A 27,400-nucleotide genomic window follows, 5' to 3' on the forward strand; every position below is an offset into this window, starting at 1 on the left:
CGGAGCCTGGAGCCTGCTTCCGAATCTGTGTCTCCCGCTCTCTCAGCCCCTCCTCCATTCCTGCTCTGTCTCTGTCTGTCAAAAATAAACTTTAAAAAAGGGGCGCCTGGGTGGCTCAGTCGGTTGAGCGTCCAACTTCGGCTCAGGTCACGATCTCACAGTTTGGGGGTTCAAGCCCCGCATCAGGCTCTGTGCTGACAGCTCAGAGCCTGGAGCCTGCTTGGGATTCTGTGTCTCCTGCTCTCTCTGCCCCTTCCCCACTTGTGCTCAGTCTCTGTCTCTCAAAAATAAATAATGTGAAAAAAAAATTTTAATAAAGTAAATAAACTTAAAAAAATTGAATGAAAGAACAGAAATAGCCTAAATGTCCATTTAGGAAGAATCTGGCTAAATGCCCAATGGCATATCCAGGCAACAGCAAGCCCTGCCACTTTTGTAAAGTAAAGACCAGTGTGTGCTACTAAGGAATGAGCTCTAAGAACGGAAAGAACAGGGTCCAACACAGTACGTGTCACTTGCTACCAGTTGGATAAAGAAGAAATGTGTACCGGGGCACCGGGGTGGCTCAGTCGGTTAAGCAGTCGACTCTTGATTATGGCTCAGGTCATGATCTCATGGTTCGTGGGTTCGAGCCCCACATCGGGCTCTACTCTGGCACCACAGTCTGTTTGGGATTCTCTCTCTCCCTCGCTCTCGCTCTCTCAAAAATAAATACGTGTTAAAAAAAATAAAAACGAAGAAATGTAGATCTGTATGCTTATGTAGTTATGCAAAAGCTCTGAAAGAAAATAACAAAAAAACTTATCAGGGGCTGCCTCTGGGGAGTGAACTAGGTTGTTGTTTTTACTGTATGCTTTTTTGTACCTCGGATTTCTTTTTTTAATCATGTGTGTGTATCATTCTTTGGATATCTTTTTTAAGGGCTTAAAATGCCCCTTCCACATAAACTTCCCATATTTACCCAAAGGAACTTCCCTCCTTATTGTCAGGTCCGGCTGTAGAACAGTCATAGTATGTCTCCTCTCCCCCAGACTGTAGCACAGCCTTATCCCCCTGTGAGTTGTTCTACCCTTGACTTATATTCATGATACTATAGTGTACGTTTGTGTCACATGCACCTCGAAGCCCATTTTTTTTTAAATTTAAGTTTCTTTATTTTTGAGAGAGAGCGAGCGAGCACGAGCAGGGGAGGGACAGAGAGAGAGAGGGAGACGCAGAATCTGAAGCAGGCTCCAGGCTCTGAGCTGTCCGCACAGAGACCAACGCAGGTCTCGAACCCACCAACCATGAGATCGTGACCTGAGCTGAAGTCGGATGCTTAACTGACAGCCACCCAGGAACCTCAAAGCCCATTTATGTCCTTTAACGTTGGAATTCTGCTGTCATACTCTCCTGCACGTGGCCGTGGAGTCAGTAAATCTTCTGTGTCCTACAGTGGGTACCCCCCGGGGGCCAAGCAGTGCTTCATACACAGCAGGAGCTTAATTACTGCTTGTTTGCTGGCTGGTCGTTGCATGGATAATTATCCTTGTAAGGCATTATTTCAGAAGCCCAATGAAGACGCATAATATGATGATGTTGTACATTATTACACCCCAGAATACAGCGTCCCCAAAAGCCCTGGGCCCCTAGGGTCTCTTCTGCTCCTTAGATAAATCTGGCCAACTCAATATCTACACGACTCAGGATGCATGAAAGGCCAAGTCAATGGCGAATGTCTTTGGTGTTCATCTGAACTGTTCCAACACCCATCATTTCCTGCTCCTTCTGCTTCCAGACTCCTGACACTACAACTCAGCTCCCAGTACATGCCCCGGAACCCCCAGACTCCTTTTGCATATGTTTTCCTGGTTTTTAGCCCTGACACCTCCTCCAAAATGAGGTCTGTCCACATCTGTCTCCAGGAGGAAGCCAGCCAACCGGCCACACAGCCCCCAGGGGACAGGGACCAGGCAGGACATGAGCAAGTGTGTACTGTGTGGCTCTCCCCCACGAGACTGAGTGGCCCCGGATCTGGGAATCCCGGGATCGTCTGCTCCAGTGTGAACAAGGCTGGGAGACCCTGATAGATTGCAAGGAGTCCAGACCCCTCTCCGTAGGAATCAAACAGACATGTGTTTAGTGATGGGCACAACTGCCCTTTGGCTACGACAGAGAGGAAAAGTACAGAATATGGAGGGGAAGCATTCAGAAAAGAAATTTAGATTGTCTCCGAATAACAGCATAATCTTCTGTTAAATTCATATGTTAAATACAGAGCGGGGTAATTGAAGAACCAGGCTCCACATGCTGCCTTAGGGCGTCTGGTCTCTGAGTCGGACCTCTTCCCGTTCACCCTCACCCGTCTCCTGGGCTCAGCCAGAGTCTCAGGCCCGGGCCCCACAGCCTGGTGGAAGAGTGGCCCGAGGACTCTGGGAGCCCAGGAGAGTGCCTAGTTCGCAGCTGCTCGGCTGGCTGAGCCCTCCCTCCAGCATGCGCCGTGGAGAGCGCTCATCGGCACTCAGAACTTGAACAGAATATGGTCTCTAATTGTGAAGAAGCTAAGACAGATTTCTGAATATGTGTTTTTAATCAATAACGGGTTAATAATCACACATCATACCGCAGACAAAACTGGTCCCACGGCCCAGTTACTGGGACAGCATGGACTCACGGTGATTTTTCCACTCTGAGATGGGTTTACTTTGTACCATCTGCTCTCACTCCTGCCCTCTCCCTTGTGACCAAGCGGCCAGAGGTAAAGGTTTACTATGTGGTGGGGGAGTTTTTCCTCTGTTTTTGAGGACAGCCTAAGTCCGGTCCCTTGGAGAACCTGCCGGCAGCTTACAGCTACTTAGTTCATCCTCGTGGGGTGGAGCTGTTTCTCTCCCCCTGAGTCACCATGATCTTTCCTTCCCCTTTGGAAGAGGGGCCTGGGGCAGGGGAGGGTCTAGAAATGTGGTCTTCTCAGATTAAACAAGAGGAGAGATGAGGAACACATTAGAAATCCAGGGGAAGGGATCTTGATGCTAATAATACAACACTCTGCATTTGCATAGCATCTGAGAGACTGGTGGTGTGCCCGCCCGTGGACCTGCTTTGCAGTCTTTCGAGAACTACCCAACCTCTCCGCCCAGTCTTGTCCAGTCTGTAAGTTGAGAGATATTATTTAACAGTCTTGGCTGAGAGAAATCATGTTAAGAACAAGATATAGACCCTGAACGAACTCCCGTATCCTCTCCAGACCAGGCACCGTTCTGTAGACTCATGTGGTATCGTCCACTGGGCTGAGTCCCAAAGCAGATACTGGGATGAGAGAAGGGAGACCAGCGGCAGCAACTAGGAATACACAGAAAAGTTCTCCAGCTCCCTGCGGCTCAGTCGAGCTGGGTTCTGGGCTTTGAGCTCTCTCTTTCCAACCTGCGGGAGAGAAGAAGAACTTCAGGCCCTCCCACAGGAGAGCCTCACAACACCCTTGTGAGGTATGAATTGTTGCCCCCATTTTACAGATTAAGAAGGTGAAACGTGGAGTGGTACCACAAATAACTCAGGCTCAACAACGAATATGAAGTAATGGAGGGGCTTGAATCCAGTTCCTCTGGCTCCAATCCTAGTGTTTTTTTTTTTTTAACCACCGTTCTTCATGACCCCATCCTAGATTGCGTTGGCCCACTCAGTGTCCCCTGCAACACTGGGCTGTCCCCTGGGCTGTCCAGTTGGCGTTAATGTGGGGCTACAGCTGAAGTGCCAGGAATCCCAGCAGACACCCATCCGCCTTCTCCCTCACGACCACTGGCAACATCTTTCTTGGACCACAGGTGGAAGCTCTGGTGTACCATGAGTCTAGTGGGTGGGAGTGCCCTCCACGCCTTCGTTTCTCTGAGTATAAGTGGGAAGTACAATTACCTCTACCCCCATAGCATTCTGTGAAGATTAAATGAGATAACTGACTTGAAACCACTGTCGGGCTACATATACCGGATACACCTCCGATATATCCTCAACTGTTGAGTCTCTATTTTCCAGTCCTTAAATGGCCTGATGGGAATCCATTCAACTACGAGGATCAATGGTCACTTTACAGTGTCCGCCCCCAGCAGCAGCTTAAGATGACCTGTGTCCTAGAATGGTTCCCAATTATTTGCTAACTTTAGAAAATCGTTTAGATTTACTTATCCTCCCTTCTCCACACTCCTGCCCTACACACCCTTGGAAAGGAGAGACGTCCAATGTGCAGCCCACAACTGGGGACTAGCCAGAGGACAGCCCTAATTTAAAACCCAAGCTCCCCAGTGGGAGTCCAACACCAACACATGATACAACCTTGAATTAGACCCTCACTTTCCTTCGACTTCAGATTCTTTGTCTCTAAAATGAAAATTTGGATTAGGGGATCCCTAAAACCTCTACGATTCTGAGACCCTATGCATGACTTTTTCACAAACGTACAACTTCCAGGCCATCCTGTGGGCGCTAGACCCCTCCGGAAGGAGCTCCAGAATCTTACCTCTTCATAGATAGTATTATTGAGGGAAGGGCCGTGGTTCTTCTTCTTGGATTCAGACTGGAAATTCAGACAGTAAAGAGTACTTAACTTCAAGTTGGGAAATGTCCCACTCCTAACTGATGTGAGGCTCCAGAACAGACCTCTGAACCCACTTCCCACACCCACATACCCCTCAGGCCCGCACGTATACACATTCCCAGCACATACGCACGTGTCTTCAGACAGACCTGATACAAATACCACCTGTGACCATGCATCTCATCAACACGTAATAGACACACCCCCGCAGCGTAAGCAGTTCTAGAACACACGTGAGAACTAACCATAACACCTACCCTGACCCTGACCACGGTGAAACACTGGAAACGCTGGAATTCAGAAGCACTTTCAGTAATATGTAGTCTCCCAAACAACACCAAGCATGTGACCCTGGTGCCTGTGACCATCCATATGTCCTTGTATTACGGCACAGAACTTAAATACAAATATCCCTTGAGGTGGAAGCCAAGTTGATTGAACGGCTTATTGGAAGGAGAGTGAATAAAAAAGCCTGAAAACCTGTTTGAAACCTCTCCCCCCATTTGACCCTGACCTGCAAGTACTCAACACTTCCGCAGTTTGGCACATTCCCAACTTCCCATACTCTCATGTTAAGTTTATGTCTTCATACTGTGACTCCAACCTTGGAAATACCATTCTTCCAACCCCTCTCCCACCCAAGGTGAAAAGATGACCATGGGCACCAGGTACACATAAGACCTGTGAGCTCAGCTTGGAGCAGGGTTCGAGAGGACCATGACGGGTTGCCTCAGCCTAGAGCCCTCCATCAGCAGATGACTGGCCAGAACCGTTTTCTGGTTCCCTGAAAGTCACCATTGCGTCTCTCTAGGTCCTGACTACTCCTCTGGCTCTGGGCTATATTCTCCCACCTTGGTAACCCCTCTGGTGTCTCTCTCCGCCATAGCCTCAGCTGACCTGCTAAGGGCTCCATGGTCCCTGTGCACAAAGCACTGCCCTTCTGTCTCTGATTGTACTTGTCTCACAGAAACTCCTAGAGACACTCCTTTAATCCACTGTTCTCTTAGACTCCGACCTGTTCTTTTTCTCCAAATAGACTTCTAGTTAGCCCATTAACATTTAAGTAGAGCCCTTGAACCCGAGCTGCTCAGATAAACACACAGCAGAAGACAACTCACAGGGAAGCACACACACCACACTCGGCAAACGCGCACCTGCCTGTGCACACGCAAAATACACAGCACCCCCTGCGGGAAAAGACTCACCTTCCGGGAAGGCTGTACCAATGCATACAAGGTGTTTGCTTCTTGTGATGTGGAAGCAGAAGGCTAATGAGAAGACAAGTAAAAGTATTTCAGAAGCATAGATCCAGGACAATCCTAGGGAGGGAGGTCACCTCTTCCACGCCTCCCCCCGGTTCTGCCCGGACAGAGCTGAAAATATTATTCAAAGGAGCCCTGGACTCCAAGAGGTCAGACAGCCTGGATGCTGGTCCTGCTGTGTCAGTAAACATAGCTGCTATCCGTTCAGCACTTACTGTGTACTGTAGGGTCCCCCAACCCTTATAATACACCCCTGTGATAGGAACGATCACCATTTGCCCCATTCGACAGATGAGGTTCCTAAAGGGAAAATGGCCCAAGTCAGACAGTATGTTCGCAGGAGAAGCAGAATTTAAACCCCAGACTCTCCACAGCGCTGTCCTCAGCCCCTCAAGTGCCTCCCTTTGGCAACATGCCTTCCTTCTTCTGCACCTGAACCAGGTGTCCTCAGAGGCAGGTAACCGTCTTCCTTCTAAGAACTCCAGAAGAAGAGGCTCCTTCTCACTCACTCAACCTCTCAGTCTGGGATGACCTCTTCCTTGCATATATTCAGACTCCTTTCGTGGGAATCCAATGTGGCTAAAGCCAGAAAACTGGCAGATATCTTACATCTCTCTGGAAGGCGCTTTGACTTGGACCCACTACCAGGGAATCACATTATCTTATGGGGAGCAGGACGAGGAAACGCCCAGCTTGGGAATTCCAAAGTGGCCATGAGGGTTGAGCACCTCTCTCCCTCCTCCCCTCCCTTCTTCCTCCGCTCCCCTCTTCCTTCATTGTCCTCCCTTCCCCTCTACCCCATTCACTTTCTCTCTTCCTCCTCTCTTGATCTTTCTCTGAAGCCTGTCACCATCCCCCAAGGATTTTCTCTGCCCCTCAGCTTAGCCACCAAATTGGAGAGGTTGCTCCTTCTGGACTTAATTCTTTAAAAAATAAAAAATTAACGGCTCTGGAGTGGCTCAGTCGGTTAAGCCTCTGACCCTTGCTTTAGGCCCATGTCACGATCTCACGGTTTGTGGGTTTGTGCCCCGTATCAGGCTCCGTGCTGACAGTGAGAAGCCTGCTTGGGGTTTCCTCTCTCCCTCTCTCTCTGCCTCTCCCCTGCTCGTGCTCTCTCTCCCTCTTTCCCTCTCAAAATTAAAGAAACATTGTTTACAAAAAAGAGTTGCTTTTAATTTTTTTTAATTTTTAAAAATGAAAACTTAAAAATCTTTAAGCCATTTTCATCAGAGACTTTTCATCACTGCCACCTAGAGGCAGTGTTACCCTTGAAGGAGATACCCTAGGTTGTAATGTCGTTTTAGTTGTCGAAATTAGATGTTTCTCCAGTTTAGGGGCGAATGTCTGTAATCCCAGCATGTTAGAGGTGGGGAGGGGCAGGTGGAGTGGAGGCTCAGAAGCCCTTTAGCTCAGCTTTGCCACCACCCAAGTCTGTGGCCTGGGGCACGTTAGTTAACCTGTGTCTGTTTCCTCATCTGAGAAATGGAGGTTGTGTGAGACCTACTTCGTGAGGCTGCTTTGTGAGATTCCTTAAGGAAATAGACGTGGGGGCGTCTGGGTGGCTCAGTCGGTTAAATGTCCGACTCTTGAGCTCAGGTCACGATCTCACTGTTCACGAGTTCGAGCCCCATGTAAGGCTCTGCCCTCACAGTGCAGAGTCTGCTTGGGATTCTCTCTCTCTCCCTCCCTCTGCCCATCCTGGGCTCTCTCTCTGTCTCTCTCTCAAACTAAATAAAATAAACTTTAAAGGAGTGAAAATAGACATAGTAAGGACTTAATAAATGTTATCGTGAAGTCATAATAAAAGAGAACAATCCAGATCCATTCCTGAAAACACATATAATAAAGAGCAGGGATTTTCTTAAAAACTATAAGGGCCCCAAGTATTGGCAGTAGCAGGGACGGAGAACAGAAGCTGGGTCCCCTGACGAGCTCCCTCTTCCTGCTGACTATCTGGGCCACACCTGCTGCCAGGCATGCAGAGAGAAAGAATGCCTGCACCGGTCTTCCCCGCTCTGTTCAGCAATGCCAAGGTACTTCAGAACCACATGGATCTTTCCACCAACTTAACGCAGACTCTAGGAGCACCAGGCTCTTATTTTGCCGTTCAAGAGTGCGAGCTTCCGAAAGGCATCAGGAAGCCCCACAGACAGGTATGGAATGGATTCGAGAAAACAGAACCGTACCTGGGACTGGATCATGGAGTAGATGGTGCTCCCTTCTCCAGGGGGATTCGGCTTCTGTTCCTGCACAAGAAATTGTAAAAGGGGGGTGGGGGAAGGGCCTGGGTAGCTCTGTCTATTGAGCATCTGACTTCCGATTTTGGCTCGGGTCATCATTTCACAGTTCGTGAGATCGAGCCCAGCGTCAGGCTCCACACTGATGGCACAGAGCCTGCTGGGAATTCTCTCTCTCCCTCTCTTTCTGCCCCTCCCCCGCCTGCTCTCTCCCTCTCTCTCTCTCTCAAAATAAGTAAACATTAAAGAAAAGAAAGAAAGAAAAGAGCGCCTGGGTGGCTCAGTCAGTTAAGTGTCCGACTTCAGCTCAGGTCATGATCTCACGGCTCATGGGTTCAAGCCCTGCGTCGGGCTCTGTGCTGACAGCTCGGAGCCTGGAGCCTGTTTCCGATTCTGGGTCTCCCTCTCCCTCTGCCTCTCCCCCCCCATCTCTCTCTCAAAAATAAACAAACATTACAAAAAAAAAATTTTTTTTAAGACGGTCTCCTGGAAGGAGGTGGTCATTAATCACCCCAGGATGGGGAAAAACAGTAGAAAAAGCAACTCACACTGGAGTCATTAAGTGTCACGTGCAAGGAACCACCCAGGTGTGAAGGGATCCCACCGAGTGACCCTGTCCAAGGGGTCTCCTGCCACTTCCTTTACTTTGGTAACTTAGAAACTTGCGTTTGCCACATAACCATTGATAACGGGCTGAGCTCTGAGCCTTACGTCAGGGCCTTCACATTCAGAGGTTTTCACTGTTTCAAAGCCCCCTCTCTAGATCCAGCCTTAGCAGCTAGTCTGCCCTTGGCCTCCAGCCAGCGCCTGGGCAGCTACGGAGCCGGATGAAGTCCTGGACACAAGGCCAAAGGCGCGTGCCTTTCCTGTTCTCTTCCTGCCCACAGGAGACGGGGCTGAAGGTGTTTTGTGCTGCCCACCGCTGACTACATATTTCCAGTTGGGCTCTGATGAGGAAGTGAGAGGACGCCATCAGGGCTCGTTGGACAAGGAAGAAGCTAAGAGCAAAAAAACAGCAGCCGTCTTGGAGGGCTAAAGAGTTGTGGGCATCTGGCAAGAAACAGGAGCTTCCTCTTTTTCTTTTCTGCCCAGACCTGAGGAAAGTGTCTGCAGAGAGGTCAGAAGCGAGCCCCAGAGGAAGATCACATGAACTTGAGATTTAGGCCTGCAGACAGAACCCTGGAGCCAGGAGGGAAAAGCCAGCAAGGGAGGAGGTCCCAGAGGGAGGCGCTCCTGAGTCAGAAGCAGAAAAACAAGCCTGAGTCCCCCAAGGGGTTTCTTATACTCTAAATAGATTTCCTCTGGGGGCGCCTGGGTGGCTCTGTTGGTTGAGTGTCCGAGTTCGGCTCAGGTCATGATCTTGCGGGTCTGTGAGTTCGAGCCCCGTGTCGGGCTCTGTGCTGACAGCTCGGAGCCTGGAACCTGCTTCGGATTCTGGGTCTCCCACTCTCTCTCTGACCCTCCCCTGCTCGCGCTCTATCTCTGTCTCTCTGTCAAAAATAAATAAAACGTTAAAAAAAAATTTTTTAAATAGATTTCCTCTGTTCTCCTTCATAGACCTAACTGAAAGGAGAGGCAATTTGTCATGAGCATGGGCTTCAGTGACTGCAGTCAGATACACTTGCCCTCAGGAATTTGTCCCAGCAAATGGTGGTGATGGGGGGAAAAAAGACCCTTTGTGTTTCTCACCCCATTATTCCACTGCTGAGCAAGGAAACGGGGGCGGGGGTAGCTGCCCCGATTCGTGGTTCCCCCCAAACCCAGACCTGAGGGAAGTGGCTTCTCTGTTCTACAAGGCCTCACGCAGAGGAGCCCAGCCCCTGTGACTTCCTGCCTTGCCCTCTCAGGCCGAGCTCCAGGAATGGGGATAGGAAGAGGGCCTTCCTACCCCCCCCCACCCTGCCCACCGGGCAGTTCGGTTAGGCACTGCCTTTCCCCCAGGTCTGTCACCACTTCCTGCCCTGTCCAGGGGCAGAGCGGTGGGGGGCACCCTGCACCGTTCTGCAGTTCCCTTCTCTGCTGCACCCCCCCCACCCGGGGACCAGGCGGAGTTGGCCCCTGCCTGCCGAGGCTGGCTGGAGAGGTTCCCAAGGAGGCCACGCCGGCTTCGCGGCTTCGTGCTAACCTAGCTCCCTTCTCCAGCACCTCAGCTGGACTCCGGCCTCTTCCCAAAATGCCGTGAACGCAGACCACGGGGCCAGCTACAACGCTCTTACGCTTTGGCTGGTCGGCCTGGCATCCTCCGCAGCCTGGGCGACAGCCAAGGGACCCAGAAAAGCAAACTTGGACTTGCAAGGCACGAGAATCTGTGGCCAGGTGCAAAATACGAGACAGCTGGACTCTTCCCAGGGCTTAGCCCAGCTGGAGAGGCTGGGCAGAAAGGAGGACGCCGGGGCACCATTTGGCCAGGCAAGAGCAGTGCTCCGCCGTCTGCTGGGGATTTGTCGGGCTCCGTCCTTCTCAGCAGGTTTTCTCTTGTTTTCTGCTTTTCCTCCACAGCCAGAGCTAACAGGCTGGTGGGGAAGACGGACGGAAAGGCCACGGGTCACTTGGAAAAGACACTAGTGTCCCTGCTCCTGATGGCCATCCTCCCGAGAAGCATCTCCCAGGCTAGTGAAGAGAGACCCCGGGCCCTAGGGTACCGTACCTGATTCCTCTTGATTTGCACGGTGTTGACATCTTCATAAACCGTCAGAAACTCCTCTGTGCCGTCCTCTGTGAGAGAAAAGCAGCAGAGACAGAGATGCAGAGACCTCCCGAGGGCGTCCTGTCCAAACTTCTGCGTTGCACGGTCCCACCTCCAGCCCAGGTGGCCAAGACCTCGAGAAAGGTTCTAGAAAGGAGGCAGACGGGTGCTCTCCCCAGAAGGCCAGCACGGGACCAGCAACCACCCGACACACCTACTCCGTCAGGCCCCGGGCAGCACCCCAGCAAGCCGGCCACCGGCAGGTAAATCTGCACGTTGGGCTGTATACACCTCGAGGAACCCCAGAAGGCGTGAGCTGGGAGAAAGGCCCCCCAGACACACACACACATGCACGTGCACGCACACACGTCCCAACGCTCTAGAAGAGAAGCAGGTGCTGTGCTCCCAGGCAGATGCGTTGGGGGATGGCAGGTCGGGCAACAGCACGTCCTGGGGACCCTCCACTTACGTGACTGCTTCATCTTCCTCCTCCACACACAGAAGCCGGTGAGGGCGCCCAGGAACAGCGTGATTAGAAGGACCACGATGATCACCAACAAGTGCAGAGACTTGTCCTCTGGGGACATGGACGCGTGAGGCCTGAGCACTCAGCCTTCTCTCTCCTCCCTTCCCATCTGACACGGGACTTGCCTCAGACCCACACTCCTTTCTCAGGCCCCGCTGAGCTCGTCAGCAAGGCTGGCTCTCTGTGCAGTGGGGTGACCTCCCCCGAGTGATGCTAACAGCGTGGATACTACTGTCTCACAGGCCTGGCTCCGTGCGTTTGGGCAACTCCCTTAACTTCGCTGAGCCTCCATTTTCTCACTTACAAAAGGAGACAATGTTGGGGCACCTGGGGCTCAGTCAGTTAAGCATCTGACTCGACTCAGCTCAGGTCATGACCTCACGGTTCGTGGATCAAGCCCCACGTTGGGCTCCTTACTTCCAGTGCAGATACTGCTTGGGATTCCCTCTCCCTTTCTCTCTCTCTCTCTCTCCCTCTCCCTCTCTCTCTCTCTCCCTCTCTCCTCTCTCTCTCTGCCTCTCCTCCACTTGTGCTCTTGCTTCCTTCTCAAGATAAATAAATAAACTTTTTTTTTTTTTTTTTTTTTTTTAAAGAAAGGAGAGGGGCAGGGCGCCTGGGTGGCTCAGTCAGTTAAGCGTCTGACTTCGGCTCAGGTCGTGATCTCGCGGTTCGTGGGTTCGAGCCCCACCATCGGGCTCTGTGCTGACAGCTCAGAGCCTGGAGGCTGCTTCGAATTCTGTGTCTCCCTCTCTCTCTCTCTCCGCCCCTCCCCCGCTGACATTCTCTCCCTCTCTCAAAAATAAACAAACGCTTTTTTAAAAAGGAGATAATGTCATCTACATAAGGGGGTCGACCACATGATGTGATATGTGCACGGCATATGTTACATCTGTCCATTCTTTTGTTAACTCAACAGAACGTATTGCACCCCACTACGTGCCGCGAAATTCTCCCATTTCCCCTTCCTGCCCCTCCTGCCTCCACTGCTCTTCCTCATTCGAACTTCCACACTTAACGTCAGTGTCGCGCATGCAGCCTGCTGTATCAGCCCGCCCGCAAGGGGAGAAGGGAAAGGAATTACGTGCTCTTCACGAGCGTTACCTCATCTAATCTTACCAGCAGTCCCGCCAGGTACCTGTTATCATCCCCCTATTACCCGGCAGAAAAACTGAGGCTCAGAGAGGTTGGGGAAACTGCCTGAGATCACGGAGCTAGTGAATCATGAAACCACAGCTGACACAACCCAAAAGCCAGTGTCCCTGTCACTCCAAATCACTTCGGCTTGCTCATTTCTTTTTTGCCCAGGAATGCCTAGTTTTGTGGCCCCTGCTGGGCTGTAAGCTCTTTAAGGACAGAGACAGCAGGTAGGTTTTTACCTGCTGCGCCCGTGCTGATGGAACACTAAGTCTTTATTTATCTGATAAAAATCGGTGCAAATTTAACTCAGGGTAACTCTTAGGATGTGCATAAGCAATAAACCAAGAACTCTTCCAGGAACGCCTGTGGCCATCCTGATGTTCCCCTGCCCCAGGACACTGCGGTTACCTCTTGGGGAACTACATGGCCTGGGGGAGTTATCACTTGGGAGGAGGAAACAGGTTCCCCATCAGTCTCTCCCAGGAAGGGATAATCAGCAGCCATAGCAGGGCTGTGACTCATCAAACAGACCAGCATTCCCTAAAATGAAGGAAAAACTCGAATCTTCTGGGAGATGCTTGATGGGGATGAAACTCATCCCGACTAAGATAAGCCTGGTTTATGGGAACTGTGTGCCCAGAGACCAGGACTGCCCCAAGGAGATGCTGCAAGGCAGCCAAGGGATCTCATGCCCAGGTATGTCGGGCATGAGCCTGGTTATGGGGTCCAACACTTTCAGCCCCTGTTAGAGCCCAAAGTGCTCCACTTACGCTGGGAGTCACCCGGACAGTGCAGGATGAAGGTGCGGTTTGTCCAGCTGACCGAGTTGCTGACATTGCAGGTATATATGTGCGAGCTGTTGGCATCGATCTGGTCCTCCAGCGTGCTGTGATTCCTTGCTGTCTCGATCAGCACGCTCCCTCTATACCAATCATAGCTCACGTTATCACCGCTGGGGACCGAGCAGGACAGAGTCACTTGGCACCTCCCTCCCTCCAGGACCTTCAAGTCCTGTAGTACGTGGGGCTCCCCTACGTGATCTGGAAGCAGAGATTCTGATCAGAAAGGCACTGGAAATAAAAGTCCTACAGGAGTCCGAAGGGCAGGCTGCGCTGTTCTAGGGACTCACCAAACACAGAAACCTGGAACGTGTAGTTCTTAACTTTTCCATGCTCATCAGTCGCCTCAAAGATGTAGAAGCCGCTGTCCTGCTGCTGAGCTGCCTGGATGGTGAGACTTAAGTTCTGGGTTATAAAACCGAATCTTTTGTTGAGATGATTCAAAGTCCAATTTTTATCGCTGCAATAATTAGACCCACACTTCCATGTCAGTATCACAGAAAATTCTGAAGGTGAGGGCCCCGGCCTCTTCCATTGAACAGATTCTATGTTCTTTGCCAGTGTCGTGGGAGGCCATAACCGGAGACATGTTCCTGAGAGTCCAACCACACGTTTAGCAGAATCTAGGGATTCCAGAGAAGAGAACTCAGGCTGGAGGAGGTAGGAAGGGCATCAGCCCTGAACATTGTGGGCAATCGGATGGGACTTCCCTTGTGGCAAGAAGATGGGGACACCTATGAGGAGACCAGAGGCTAAGAGAGCCTAGAAGTGTACTTCCCTTTCCTGCCTCCCCTCTCCCCAAGCTCTGTGCCACTTGTCTAAAGGAGCCCACCGGCCAGTAATAATAGCTAAACTCTCTCGACTTCTTACTGTGGGCAGCAGATTTTAAACACTTCATGTGCTTTAACTATATTTAACTACATGTTTTAACAGTGACCTTATGAGAGTTTTATCCCCATTTTACAGGTGAAAAAAAAAAAACTGAGTTAGAAAGAACTTAAAAGTAACTAGCCCAAGCTACACGGTAAGAACAATGAGCTTGAAATCCACTCAATTTGCTTTTACAGGATGGGCTCTTAACCACAATGTTACAAACACCATATCCGACTTGACTCCCTCCCTGCGGTGCTGAGGCAGCCACTACTGGCCATCGGTGACTGCTGGAAATTCTGAGGGGCCACACCCAGTAAGCCTGGCCTTCCAAGCTGAATCCATAGCTCGCTCCGCTGTCCTCCCACAGAGCGAGGTTCATAACCCTCTCTGGTAGCACTTAGCACATCAAACTGTGCTCATTACTTACTAATGTTTGCCAAGTTTCTAGTCCCTAGAAAGTCTCCATGGGGATTGATCCCTAAAGAATAATTAGAGAAAGGGGCGCCTGGGTGGCTCAGTTGGTTGAGGGTCCGACTCCGGCCTGGGTCGTGATCCCGCGCTTCCTGGGTTCAAGCCCCACATCGGGCTCTGTGCTGACGGCTCGGAGCCTGGAGCCTGCTTCAGATTCTGTGTGTGTGTCTCTCTCTCTGCCCCTCTCCTACTCTGTCTCTCTGTCTCCCCAAAATAAATAAACATTAAAACAAATTTTTTTAAGAAAAAAAGAAGAATTAGAGCAAAATAAAAGCACACTGCCTTGGTATATCCCAGCACTTGTCCTCCACAGGGATCGAGATGTATGCTAATTAACAGGGGTGTGACAGAGCTGCTTGCTGTTGCCTGACCTAGGAAAGCCTAGTGCTGTCAGTGAAGAAAAACAGAAGTTTCAGTGGCCATTTTTGGCAGGGGAGCTATGTGGCATGGCCCCGTGGATGCAGGAAATGAAAAGGTCTGCCAGAGAGGGTCAGAAAGAATTTGGAAGAGAGAATAAGAGATGGGGATTGTTATACAAACAAATCTGTTAACATAGAGGACATTGAGGGGAAAGCAAGGGAGAAGGAGATTTTTAGATGTCTTACATGCATTATAAATGCCCTCACTCCCAACCACACCTTCACCTTGGCATTTCCTCAGGAGCCGGAGTAAATAATCAAAGAAAGTTTAATTACTATTTGGTTGATAGACTGTGTTTCTTTGATCTTGACACTCCTAAGAATAAAACACATAGGGTTCCAGGGCACCTGGTTGGCTTGGTCAGTAGAGCATGTGACTCGTGATCTCAGGGTTGTAAGTTTGAGCCCCGTGTTGGGTGTAGATACTACTTTTTCTTAAAAAAGAATCTTTAAAAAAACACAAGAACAAAGAAAACACATGGGATTCCTATGCATAGTCTCATGATTTGAACTGGCTCAGCCCATTGCCAAACTTGAAACAGACATTGTGCCTTTGTCTCCTATGGTCCTATATGAGAACAGGCCAACCTATCAAATATTGCACAGAGATCCTGAGAACAATCCCCACTGGTTACAATCCCCAGTGTGACCAGGGCCCTGAAGAGGTGGGGCCTCTTTGTGTTTAAGACATGCTTCCTGACTCCAGAGGGTTTGTGATCTGAGAGCAGAACATACTTTTATTTCACAGCATACACTGAAGAGTTAAGAAAGTCATCTAAAGAATTCTTTTTTATTTTTTAATGTTTATTCATTTTTGAGAGAGAGACAGCATGAGGGGGTGAGAGGCAGAGAGAGAGAGGGAGACACAGAACTCGAAGCATGCTCCAACATGCTGTGCTGACAGCTCAGAGCCTGACACGGGGCTCGAACACACAAACCGTGAGATCATGACCTGAGCCAAAGTCAGACGCTCAACCGACCGAGCCACCTAGGTGCCCCTAAAGAATTCTAATTCTAATAATGGAAGACCACATTAATACATGCTAACCAACCCTCCCACAAAGAAAAACTAGGGGAAAAAAAATGAGCAAAATATAAAAGCATGTTGCTAAAGGCATCAGGGAGCTAATAAAACAGTGAAATATTATGGAGCCAAGATCTGGAAGAAGGAAACTCAGAGAGGTGAGACCAGCATTTTTTACTTCTATCCCTGGAGGTTTGCAATAAACTCAAGGAACTAAAAGAACATGGGGTTCAGGGACCTCGTGTTAAGAAGTGGGTATACCTAAAATCCATCAGATGTGGTGGTAGTACCATGAAGAGCTACACTCTGAGAGTAACAGTGAACAAGAAGTAGACAAGATCTCACAGGAACTGAAGCCTAGTTTTGAATGATCTCAACTCTGAACTAGATTAAAGTGATCTAGAATTTCCAGTATTTCTGACCTGGCTGTCTACTAGAGGCAAATGTAAGTTATTCCTGGAGGAAAAATAACATCGACACGGGCATTAAGTTATTTCTAATGCATAGTGTCCAAAATGAAATAAAAAAACAAGCCAGCATAAGAAGAGGAAACGTGTCCAAAACCCAAAAGAAAATACAGGCGATAGAAACAGGCTCAAGGGGCATCTAGATAACAGAAGTACCGGTCATAAACTTTAAGGTAATTATGTTTAATGTTTCAAGGAATTAAAATTTAAAGTTTGAAAATTTCAGCAGAAAATCAGTGTGATAGAATGCAAATCTGGCCATGCCCCTTGCAATGTGACTTTGTGGCTCTTTCCCTCGTCAAAAGATGGGGTTCGTTTCCCTATCTCCTGTAACTGGGCTGGCCTTTGCAATACACTGCAGCAAGAATGAGGTTGTGCCGATTCTAAGCCTATGTCTGAAGAGGCATCGCCCATTTCTACTTGTTCTCTGGGAGCCTTGTGTAGCTGACGTGTTAACAAGTCTAAGATAGCCTGCTGGAAGATAAGAGATCACACAGAGTGAAGGGAAACAACCACAACTGAGGCCACCCTAGATCTGCTGCCATCCGTAGCCAACCTGACAGCTGACCGTATGTGCATGAGTGACGCAAGCAGAAACCAAAAGAACGGTCCAGTGAGCCCAGCCACAATCGCAAGCTAGCACATTCGCTGTTGTTCTAAACTACTACGTTTTGGGGTCGTTCATTATGCAGCGACAGTTATCAGAGAAACTGGATTTTTTTAAGAACCAAAGGACAATTGTAAAAATGAAACATAAAATAACTGAAAAATTGGAACTGAACTCATTGGAAAGATATAAAAGCCATTTATGCCACTGAAAAGAGAATCAGAAAACTGGAAGATAAGGCAGAACAAAATATCCAGATTGAATTACAGAAAAACAAAAGTGGGGCACCTGGCTGGCTCAGTCAGTAGAGCACGTGACTCTTGATCTCAGGGTCGTGAGTTCAAGCCCCATGTCGGGTGTGGAGTTTACTTAATAAAAAACATATATTTCAAAAATGAGGGTGCCTGGGTGGCTCAGTGGGTTAAGCATTCAACTCCTGATGTCAGCTCAGGTTGTGATCTTGCGGTCGTGAGATTGAGCCCCACATGGGGCTCTACGCTGGGCAGGGCCTTCTTGGGATTCTCTCTCTCCCTCTGTCTCTGCCCCTCTGCCACTTGCACGCATGCACTTTCTCTCTTTCTCAAAATAAATAAACTTAAAAAAAAAAAAAAGAAAAGGATGGAAATATACAAGAAAAAGTGTAAGAAACGTCTGAGATACGGTGAAAAAATCTAACCAAAGCGTAATTGGAGAGCCAGGAGAGGAGAGGGAGATAAATTCAAAAGAAATAATGGATGAGAATTTTCTAAAACCGACAGCCATCAAAACAGATTTGTAAGAAGCAGACTCATAAATATAGAGAACAAACTGGTGGCTGCCAGAAGGAGGGGAGACGGGAGGATGGACAAAAATAGGTCAAGAGCATTAAGAGATAAAACTTCCACTTATAAAATAAGTCAGAGAGATGAAAGATGAGATGAAAAGTACAACATAGAGAATATAGTCAATAATATTGTAGTGACCAGGGCACCTGGGTGGCTCGGTCCGTTGAGCATCCGACTCTTGGTTTCGGCTCAGGTCATGATTTCACTGTTTGTCAGTTTGAGCCCCATATCAGGCTTCACACTGATAGTGCAGAGCCTGCCTGGGAGTCTCTCTCTCTCCCCCTCTCTCTCTGCCCCTCCCCCATTCACTGTCTCCCTCTCTCTCTCTCTCAAAATAAATAAATTTAAATAATAATAATAATAATAATAATAATAATATTGTAGTGACCTTGCATTTGACCAACAGCAACTATACTTATCATGGTCAGCACTGTGTAATGTATAGAATTGTCAAATCACTACTTTGCACACCTAAAACTAATATAACATTGTATATCCACTGTAGTTCAATAATAAAAAAACTAAATAATAAAAATAAATAAATATAAATAAAATGAGGAAACTGATAATAAGCTAGAGCACAAAAAAAAAATTCTCTAAGACAGATTTATAGAATGTACTACAAATACCAGGAGCACCTAGGTGGCTCAGTTGGTTGAGCATCTGATGCTTGATCTCAGCTCAGGCCTTGGTTTCAGAGTCATGAGTTCAAGCCCCATGTTTAACTTGTTAAAAAAAAAATGTGCTACAAATCCCAAGCAATATTAAAACAAAACAAAAAAACCCTAAGCACACTTTTAAAAATTATGCGAACCAAAAGCAAAGAGAAAAATCTTAAAATAGCCAAAGGGGCAAAAAACTAAATGGCGTTCACAAAAGAAACAATTTACCGCTGACATTTAAACATAAAAGATAAAAACCAGAAGATAATGAAATGATATTTTCAAAGTGCTGATAGAACATAACTACCTACCTAGAATTTTATACCAGTGAAAAAAAATACTTCAAAGATGAAGATGAAATAAAGGCATTTTCAGAAAAACAAAAACTGACAGAAATTGTCACAAGTGGATCCGTATTAAAGAAAATGCCAAAGGATACCCTTCAGATACAGAAAATGACCCAAGATGGAAACTCAAAGATAAGAATAAATAAATGAAGAGCAACAGAAACCATAAATACATAGTTACACATAAATGAATGCTGACTGTGTAAACACATAATAATGAGGTCTTGTGGAGTTAAAATATTGAGAGCATTAAAATACAAACAATAATAACACTTAATTTGAAAACAGGACGAAGAAAATTAAAGTGCCTTGTCCAGAAGTGACAAAAAACTAGTACTTTATATTAACTTTGATAAGCCAATAAGGCATCCTCTAATCTGTAGGCTGATACCTAAATGAACAGTAAGATGATATGTAATTATGAAGTTAATGCATAGTGTGAAGAAAGAATGAAGAAATAAATGTAATCAATCCAAAAGGAGAAAATAAAGAATTAAAAAAAAGGAGTATAGAATAGGTGGAACCGGGGAAGGTAAACGGCAAATGGTGGATTTAAATCCAAAACACTAAGTAATTACATTAAATATAAACAGACTTAATACTCAGATAAAAGGCAAAGATGATCAGACGGTATTAAAAAAATAAACCCAACTACATGCTTCTTACAAACACCATTTCAACATTTTTTTTTAATTTTTAATGTTCATTTATTTTTGAGAGAGATAGAATGTGAGTGGGTTGGGGCAGAGAGAGAGGGAGACACAGAATCAGAAGCAGGCTCCAGGCTCCGAGCTGTCAGCACAGAGCCCCACGTGGGGCTCGAACCCACAAGCTGTGAGATCGTGACCTGAGCCGAAGTCGGATGCTCAACTGACTGAGCCACCCAGGTGCCCCACCATTTCAACATTTCTTACAATTGAAAAATACATGGGGCACGTGGGTAGCACGGAGAGTTAGGCATCCAACCCTTGGTTTTTGCTCAGGTCATGATCTCATGGTTCATGGGTTTGAGCCCCACATCAGTCTCCATGCTGAGAGTGGGGAGCCTCCTTGGGATTCTCTCTCCTTCTCTCTCTGCCCTCCCCCACTTGCTCTTTCTCAAAAATAAACAAATAAACTTAAAAAAAAATTTTTTTAATGAGAAGTATGTTCCAGGGGTGCCTGGCCGGCTCAGTCAGAAAAGCATGCGACTCTTGATCTCAGGGTCATGAGTTTGAGCCCCACACTGGGTGTAAAGATTATTAAAAAATAAATAAGTAAACTTTAAGAAAATGAAAAATATGTTTCATACAAACACTAACCATAAGAAGGTTGGTATAGCTATATTAAGATTAGCCTACTCTGACACTTAAAGTCTACTTTGAACTTTAAGGGAAAATGCATTATTAAAGATCAAGAGGGATCACTATGTTGTATACCTAAAACTAATATAACACTGCATGTCAACTATACTTTAATGTTTATTTATTTTTGAGACACAGTGACAGAGTGCAACCAGGAAAGGGGTAGAGACACCAGAAGACACAGAATCCAAAGCAAGCTCCAGGCTCTGAGCTGTCAGCACAGAACCTGACCAGGGCTCTAACTCACGAACCGCGAGATCATGCCTTGAGCTGAAGTCGGACGCTTAATCAACTGAGCCACCCAGGCGCCCCATATGTCAACTATACTTTAATAATAAAAAATTTTTAATTAAAAAATTTAAAAACAGGGGCACCTGGGTGGCTCAGTCGGTTGAGCGTCCGACTTCAGCTCAGGTCAAGATCTCGCAGTTTGTGAGTTTGAGCCCCGTGTCAGGCTCTGTGCTGACAGCTCAGAGCCTGGAGCCTGTTTCAGATTCTGTGTCTCCCTCTCTCTCTGCCCCTTCCCTGTTCATGCTCTGTCTCTCTCTCTCTGTCTCTCAAAGATGAATAAACATTTAAAAAATTTTTTCTTTTAATTTTAAAACAGATAATTAAGTCATTAAAAAAAAAAAGACAAATAAGAATGCTTAATAAAAACACAAAGTCCAATACACCGGGAAGATGTACAGTAAATTTGTTTGAACAATTTAAAATTGTTTCAGCCTTAAAATTTACAGAAGTAAAAGAAAAAATGGAAAAAAGCCACAGTCATAGCAGGAGCTACCAATAATACCCCCAGTAACAGATGGAAAAAGCAGGCCAAAAATAATAATAATAATCAGTAAGGATACAGATTTGAAAAACAAAACTAATTAACAAATTTGACCTAAATAATCTATTTAGGATACTTCACCCAGTAATGTCAAAATTTACATTTTCAAAAGTACATCAACATTTTGGGGAGCCTAGCTGGTTCAGTCAGTGGGGCATGCAACTCTTGATCTTGGGGTTGTAAGCACCAGCCCTATGGTGGGTGTAAAGATTACTTAAAAATAAAATCCTACAAAAAAAAAAAAAAAGAGAGAGAGAGTACATAAACTTTTACAAAATTTGAACCATAGGTAGAGCCATAAAACGATTTTAAAACTAGAAATCAACATAAGGAAAGATACCTTACAAAAAATTTCTATTTGTTTGACTGAACTCAAGAGAGAGATAAGAAATCACAATGGAAATTAGGAAATATTATGAACTAATTAATAGTGAAAATACTATATATCAAAATTCATGGGGCAGCTCTTTCTGTCCACAGGTCCTGTCCCTGTGCTTTAACAAAACCGTAATTTTGCACCAAAAAAATGAATAAATAAAACCTCATGAGATGCATCTAAAGCCATGATTAAAGGGGAAATTATATATATTATACATATATATTTAAAAATACATATAAATACATATATTATAAAAATAACAAGGTTGAAAATCAATTATTTAAGCATCAATCTCAAGAACCCACAAAAGGAACAACAAATTAAGTTCAAAAGAAGAGAAAGGACGCAGAGAAAGAGGAGATGGAAAATAATTACACAACAGAGGATCAACAGCCTTTTTTTATTTTATAAAAAAAAATCAAAATATGGTTAATGCATAGATTGATCAAAAGAAATGTGAAAAGGTACAAATAAGCAACATCAGGGTTTTTTTAAGTTATCACCACAGTTCCTACAGATATTAAGACCTTAAGAGTTGTAGGGGTGCCTGGGTGGCTCAGTCAGTTAAGCGACTGACTCTTGATTTTGGCTCAGGTAATGATCTCAACAGTTGCATTAGTTCGAGCCCCACATTGAGCTCCACGCTGACAGCACAGTCTCCTTGGGATTTTCTCTCTCCATCTCTCTCTGCCCCTCCCCTTCTTGTGTTCTCTCTCTCTCCAAATTAATTAATTAATTAATTAAAATGTATATTTTAAAAAAAGATCTTAAGAGTTGTAAACTGCTTTCCATCAATAATTTTTTATAATTGAGATTAAGTAGAAAAATTTATTAAGTACATTGAATCTATACTGAAAAACCTTCTCACAAAGTAAACTCCAGACCTAGTTAGCATCCCTAGTTAACTCTAAGAAATATTTTAAAAGAAAGAACTCCAATCTTACACAAATGCTTTTAGAGATGGGAGATAATATTTCCAAATTTGTTTTATTAGGTTAACATATTTATCAGGTTGACACCAAAATCTTCAAGGACATCACAAGAGAAGAAAATGCAAGGCTCTTTCACTCAGAAACAAAAAGTCCTAAGCAAAAACTAGCAAACTAAATAGATCAAAATATATAAAAGAACAAGAAAGCACGGCCTATTTATAAGGGGGAGGGGGGAGGGGGGAAGAAAGTAACAGAAACTACTTGTGAAGAAGCACAGACATTGGACTTAATAGGTTCTCTTAAATATGTTCAAAGGGCCAAAGGAAACAAAGAACTGACAAAGAACTGAAGGAAGCCAGAGGAATGATGTCTCAACAAGTAAAATATCAATAAACAGAAATTATAAAAAGGAATCAAATAGAAACTCTGGAGCTGGAAAGTATAACAACTGAAATGAAAGATGCACTAGAGTTTCAACAGCACAACTAGAAGCTAGGTCAATTGACATTATTCAGAGTGAGGAACAGAAAGAAAAAAGAATGAAGAAAAATATGTGAGATGCCCTGTGGGATGCCAGCAAATATACCAACATGTGCATAGCAGGAGTCCCAAAAAGAGAGGAAAGAGACAAAGGGGCAGAAAGAATCTGAAGAAGCAAGGGCTCAGAACTTCCCAAATTCAATAAAAGCCATGAATATACACATCTAAGAAACCCAGGGAACTCCGAGTAAGTTAAACACAAGAGATCCAAACTGAGATAAACCCTAAAATGTCGAAAGCCAAAGACAGAATCTTGAAAGCAACAAGAGAGAAACAACTTGTCACACACAAGAGATCCCCAGTGAGATTAACAACCAATTTCTCTGCGGAAACCATGAAGGCTAGAAGGTGGTAAGATGACATATATAAAGTGCTAAAAGAACAAAGCTACCAACCAAGAATTCTATATCCAACAAAATTATCTTGCATAAAAAATGAAGGACCAATGAAGAAGTTCCCAAACAAAAGCTGGGAACTGTTGCCAACAGATCTGTCCTGCAAGGCATGCTTGAAGGGACAAAGATGTGAGGCAGTAACTCAAAGCCACGTGAAGAAATATAGAACAGCGTTAAAGGGAATTACATAGATAACGATAACAGCCAGTATTATTGCATTCTGGGTTTGTAACTCCTCTTTTCCTATCTGATGTGGAAAAAAAAATACTCAAAACAACAATTATAAATCTATGTTAATAGGCACACAACGTATAAGGATGCAACTTGTGACAACATGAAGTGGGGAAGAGAGAGCTGTACAGGAGGGTTTGTATTCTCTTAAAGCTGAGTTGGTATTAATTCAAACTAGCCCCACACCCTATCCCCCAGAGGGCAGACAGGACTGGAAGCAGAGTTAATAACTGATCACGTCTGTGTGAGAAAGCCTCCATAAAATCCCAATAGCACAGGGGCACCTGGGTGGCTCAGACGGTTACGCATCCGACTCTCGACTTCGGCTCAGGCTATGATCTCACGGTTCGTGAGTTTGAGCCCCACATAGGGCTCCGCACTGACAGTGCAAAGCTTGCTTGGGATTCTCTCTGTCTCTGCCCCTCCCCTATTCTCACACACCTGTGCTCTCTCACTCTCTCTTTCTCTCTCAAAATAAATAAATACACTTTTTTTAAAATCCTTGCTTAAAATAAAAAAAATCCCAATAGCACAGGTCTGGGAAATTTCCAGGTAGGTGAACACGTCCACACCGGGAGGATGACACACACCCCAACTCCATGGAGACCGAAGGTCCCACACTCAGGACCCCCCACCCCAGACTTTGCCTTATGTGTCTCTTCATCTGGCTGCTCATCAGTATCCTTCGCCATCTCCCTTAATAAACTGGTAAACATAAGTGTTTCCCTGCTCCAGCAAATTAATCGAACCAGAAGAGGGGGGTGGTCCTTGGAACCTTTGGTCTCTAACCAGTTGTTCAGAAGCACAGGTGACAACCTGGGTTTGTGACTGACGCGTAGTCTTGTGGGACTGAGCCCTTAGCCTGTGGGGTCTGACGCTATCTCTGGGTAGACAGCATCAGAATTGAGTGGAATTATAAGACGGACACCAAGCTGGAGTCACAGAGAATGGGTTGGGAAAACTCCCACACAGGTGGTGACTAGGAGTGTCAGAAGCAAAGCATTCTGTGTGAGTAGGAACGGAGACACACGGGAAAGGAAGACAAGAGGGGGAAACTGGGTGGTGTTCCAACACAGTTTTTTTTTTTTTTTTGAAATGTGAGGGGAATGAACGGGGAGCAGAAAGCCAGCAGAAACGGAGCAGTTGAAGGTCAGAGATGGCATCAGGGGTCAAGCGGGTCTTGGACGGACTCGTGGATGAAGTGGTGATGCCCAGAGCACGCGGAAAAACACCGGCCACAGAAAGGCAGAGGTGGATGGGGTTGCTCGTGGGGGTAAACGAGGTGCTTGACATTGGGGAACCCCTCACCGGCGTCTCTGACACTGGGGAATGGTCGGCGGGTTGCTGGAATCCCTCCCTGGCATCCGCTTTCTTGCAGAAGGAGGGGGTAGGCTCATGAATGAAGCCTGTGTCAGTGGCACAGACCCTGGGTGAGATGCGGAAGGTCTGGAATCAGCTTTCTGGGGAATAGGAGGAGCTGAGGGCCAGAAACAAGGATTCCCAAGACACCTGTTGCTCGGCTGAGGTTGGAGGCTCCGAATCGGTGGTTGCTCTTTGGTGCTGAATTACCCTGTGCAGCCCTCACCAGCCTGGTGTTGCGGGGGAGGCAGGAGGTTGGAACCGGCCGGGGCTGGAAGGGGATGCAGGCGGGGTGTCGTGGGGAAGGTACAGTGGAAAAGTGAGCAAGCAAGCTACTGTATACTGGGTGCTGTGACTCAGTCCCTGTCCCGGGGGGCTTATACGCCAAATGGAGACCCAAGAAATGCCAGTGTGAAAACAGAACCTTCGCACAAGGTCAGCCCTGCTGGGTGAGAGATGGAGAAGGTCTGACAGGGAGGGCTGGCTTGTTCAGAGGGGAGAAGCCACAGCAAATTCCGGTGGTCAGGGGAGGCCCCCGGGGCCACCACCACTGCTGTTGCTACTGCTTAGCAGCTCTGGGGCCCCTCTTCCGGTGGTTAAGAGCGAATGGAGTAAAACAGTAGCTCTGCAGAGGGAGGGCAGAGGACAGGTGATCAACTCCACCGCCAACTCGGGACGACATGGGCAGCCCCCATGGAGGGCGGTCAAGGACTCCAGGGAGTCGCTCAGCCCGGAGCCCGGGTGCCGAAGCTGCAGCCTCTAAAGCCGTGCAGCGTCTGCAGTCGGCTCCCTCTGCCCCTGGACCTGCTGGTGGAGGAGGGGTGCGGCCTGAGAGCCTGGGAGGCAGGCGGGGGAGAGGCTCGGAGCAGTTTGCTTCCACCAGCCAACAAAAGGATGTTGAGGTTTTCTCAGCTCAGGGTTGTGCCACCAGGCTCGGGGTGAAGGCGACGCAGAGGGCAGCCGCTGGGGACTTAGTGAACAGAGCTCAGTGAGATCCCAAAAGTGCTGGGGCAGGGCCGGCTCCAGTCAAAGCAAAATCATAAAGTAGATAAAACACCCTCCAGGGCCCACGTCCCACATTCCCTCCTGTCTTCCTTTTGACTTAGCCCCACCCTTGGGGCGCTTCACTGGCTATATCGACTCCTCTGCTCAGACAAGGCAACCCCCTAACCTCTGTCGACCTTACTCAGCCCATGCCCTGCTCCCCAACTCCTTGTATCAGTTAACTGGATCAGCTCATTTCCGCTATCTTTCTCCAAGGTAACAGGTGCACTTGCTTTTTGTTTCCCGTTCAAACCCTGTGTTTTCCCTACATCCGTTCAGCTGTCCCTCTGCTCACATTATCTTCCTACCTTATCCCCAACTCCTAAGCAATTCTTCATCCTTTAAGGCCACCCCCAGGCTCCCCTCTCCCACCAGAAGCAATCTCCATTTTCTCAGCTCCCACTGTGCTCTAAATGAATCTTGCCCATCAGTGACACTGAGCGTTTTCTGTCTTCCCTTATCATCGCTGCTGCGCAAGCCTGTTTTCCTCCGTCTGAAAGATTCTGAAGGATACGATCAACAGGTTCCGTCTGTGCTTCACCCACAGAATCTCTCGAAGTTCTTGGAACACAGTAAAGGCTTAGTGAAGTTATTTATTTAATCAATTAAATTCAAGAATGCATCTCGGCTAACTGCCAGAAAGGACTCTACTGTAGGGATTTCCACAGAGAGGTGGTTCCCTGGGCTGTGACCTTTGCCTTCCAGGCTCCCCACCCTCGAGCCTTCACTTCCCATTTGTAGGGCCTCACAACAAAAGCCAGCAGCCCTGAAGCATCATGGGACTCTCATATACTGCTTGGTTCAACCATTTTGGCCAATGGTTTGCCAGCATCTGCTGTAAGAGTGCACACATACCCCCACGAGTCTAGACATATACTCAACAGATGCATGTAAACAAAAAGCATGTACAATAGGCTCCCAGCAGCATTATTATAATAGGGGAAGGACCCCAAAAACAAACCAAAGATTCATCAGTAGCATAATGGACGAATAAGCTCGTACATATAGTCATACATTGAAATGCCGCAGAGTCATATCATACCAGCTACAAGTAATAACACAGATAAATCTCATCAGATGTTGAGCAAAAAAAGCCACACACAGGGCACGTAGCACATGATTCTGTTTATATAAAGATCAAACCAACCTATAATGTCAGAAGTCAGAATAATAGTTGTATTTGGTGTTTTGTTTTGTTTTGCTAGTTTATTTGTTTTGAGAGAGACAGAGCACGAGCAAGGGAGGGGCAGACAGAGAGGGAGACACAGAATCAGAAGCAGCTTCCAGGCTCCGAGCTGTCAGCACAGAGCCAGACGCGGAGCTCGAACCCACGGACCACGAGAGCATGACCTGAGCCAAAGTCGGACGCTTCACCGACTGAGCCACCCAGGAGCCGCTAA

General features: G+C 47.0%; 1 protein-coding gene across 4 annotated transcripts in view; it reads right to left on the minus strand.

Moving 5' to 3' along the window:
- Positions 1–2,550: 2,550 nt before the first annotated feature.
- The window catches only part of CD244 (CD244 molecule), a 31,045-nt gene continuing 6,195 nt past the window's right edge, over positions 2,551–27,400 (minus strand). Inside the window, exons 2-9 of one of the 4 annotated variants that reach the window (XM_015076216.3) lie at positions 13,542–13,874; positions 13,183–13,452; positions 11,219–11,326; positions 10,711–10,778; positions 8,013–8,072; positions 5,770–5,832; positions 4,487–4,543; positions 2,551–3,399 (exon numbers count right to left, since the gene is read on the minus strand). In XM_015076216.3, the coding sequence (XP_014931702.1) occupies positions 3,319–3,399; positions 4,487–4,543; positions 5,770–5,832; positions 8,013–8,072; positions 10,711–10,778; positions 11,219–11,326; positions 13,183–13,452; positions 13,542–13,874 (1,040 nt within the window). In that variant the 3' untranslated portion in view covers positions 2,551–3,318. Of the gene's footprint in view, positions 3,400–4,486; positions 4,544–5,769; positions 5,833–8,012; positions 8,073–10,609; positions 11,327–13,182; positions 13,453–13,541; positions 13,875–27,400 lie in introns of those variants that run through there. The other 3 variants (XM_027048443.2, XR_008293036.1, XM_053209108.1) reach the window with 3 other exon arrangements.

The sequence above is a fragment of the Acinonyx jubatus genome, chromosome E4, assembly GCF_027475565.1.
Source record: "Acinonyx jubatus isolate Ajub_Pintada_27869175 chromosome E4, VMU_Ajub_asm_v1.0, whole genome shotgun sequence".
Classification (NCBI taxonomy): Eukaryota; Metazoa; Chordata; class Mammalia; order Carnivora; family Felidae; genus Acinonyx; species Acinonyx jubatus.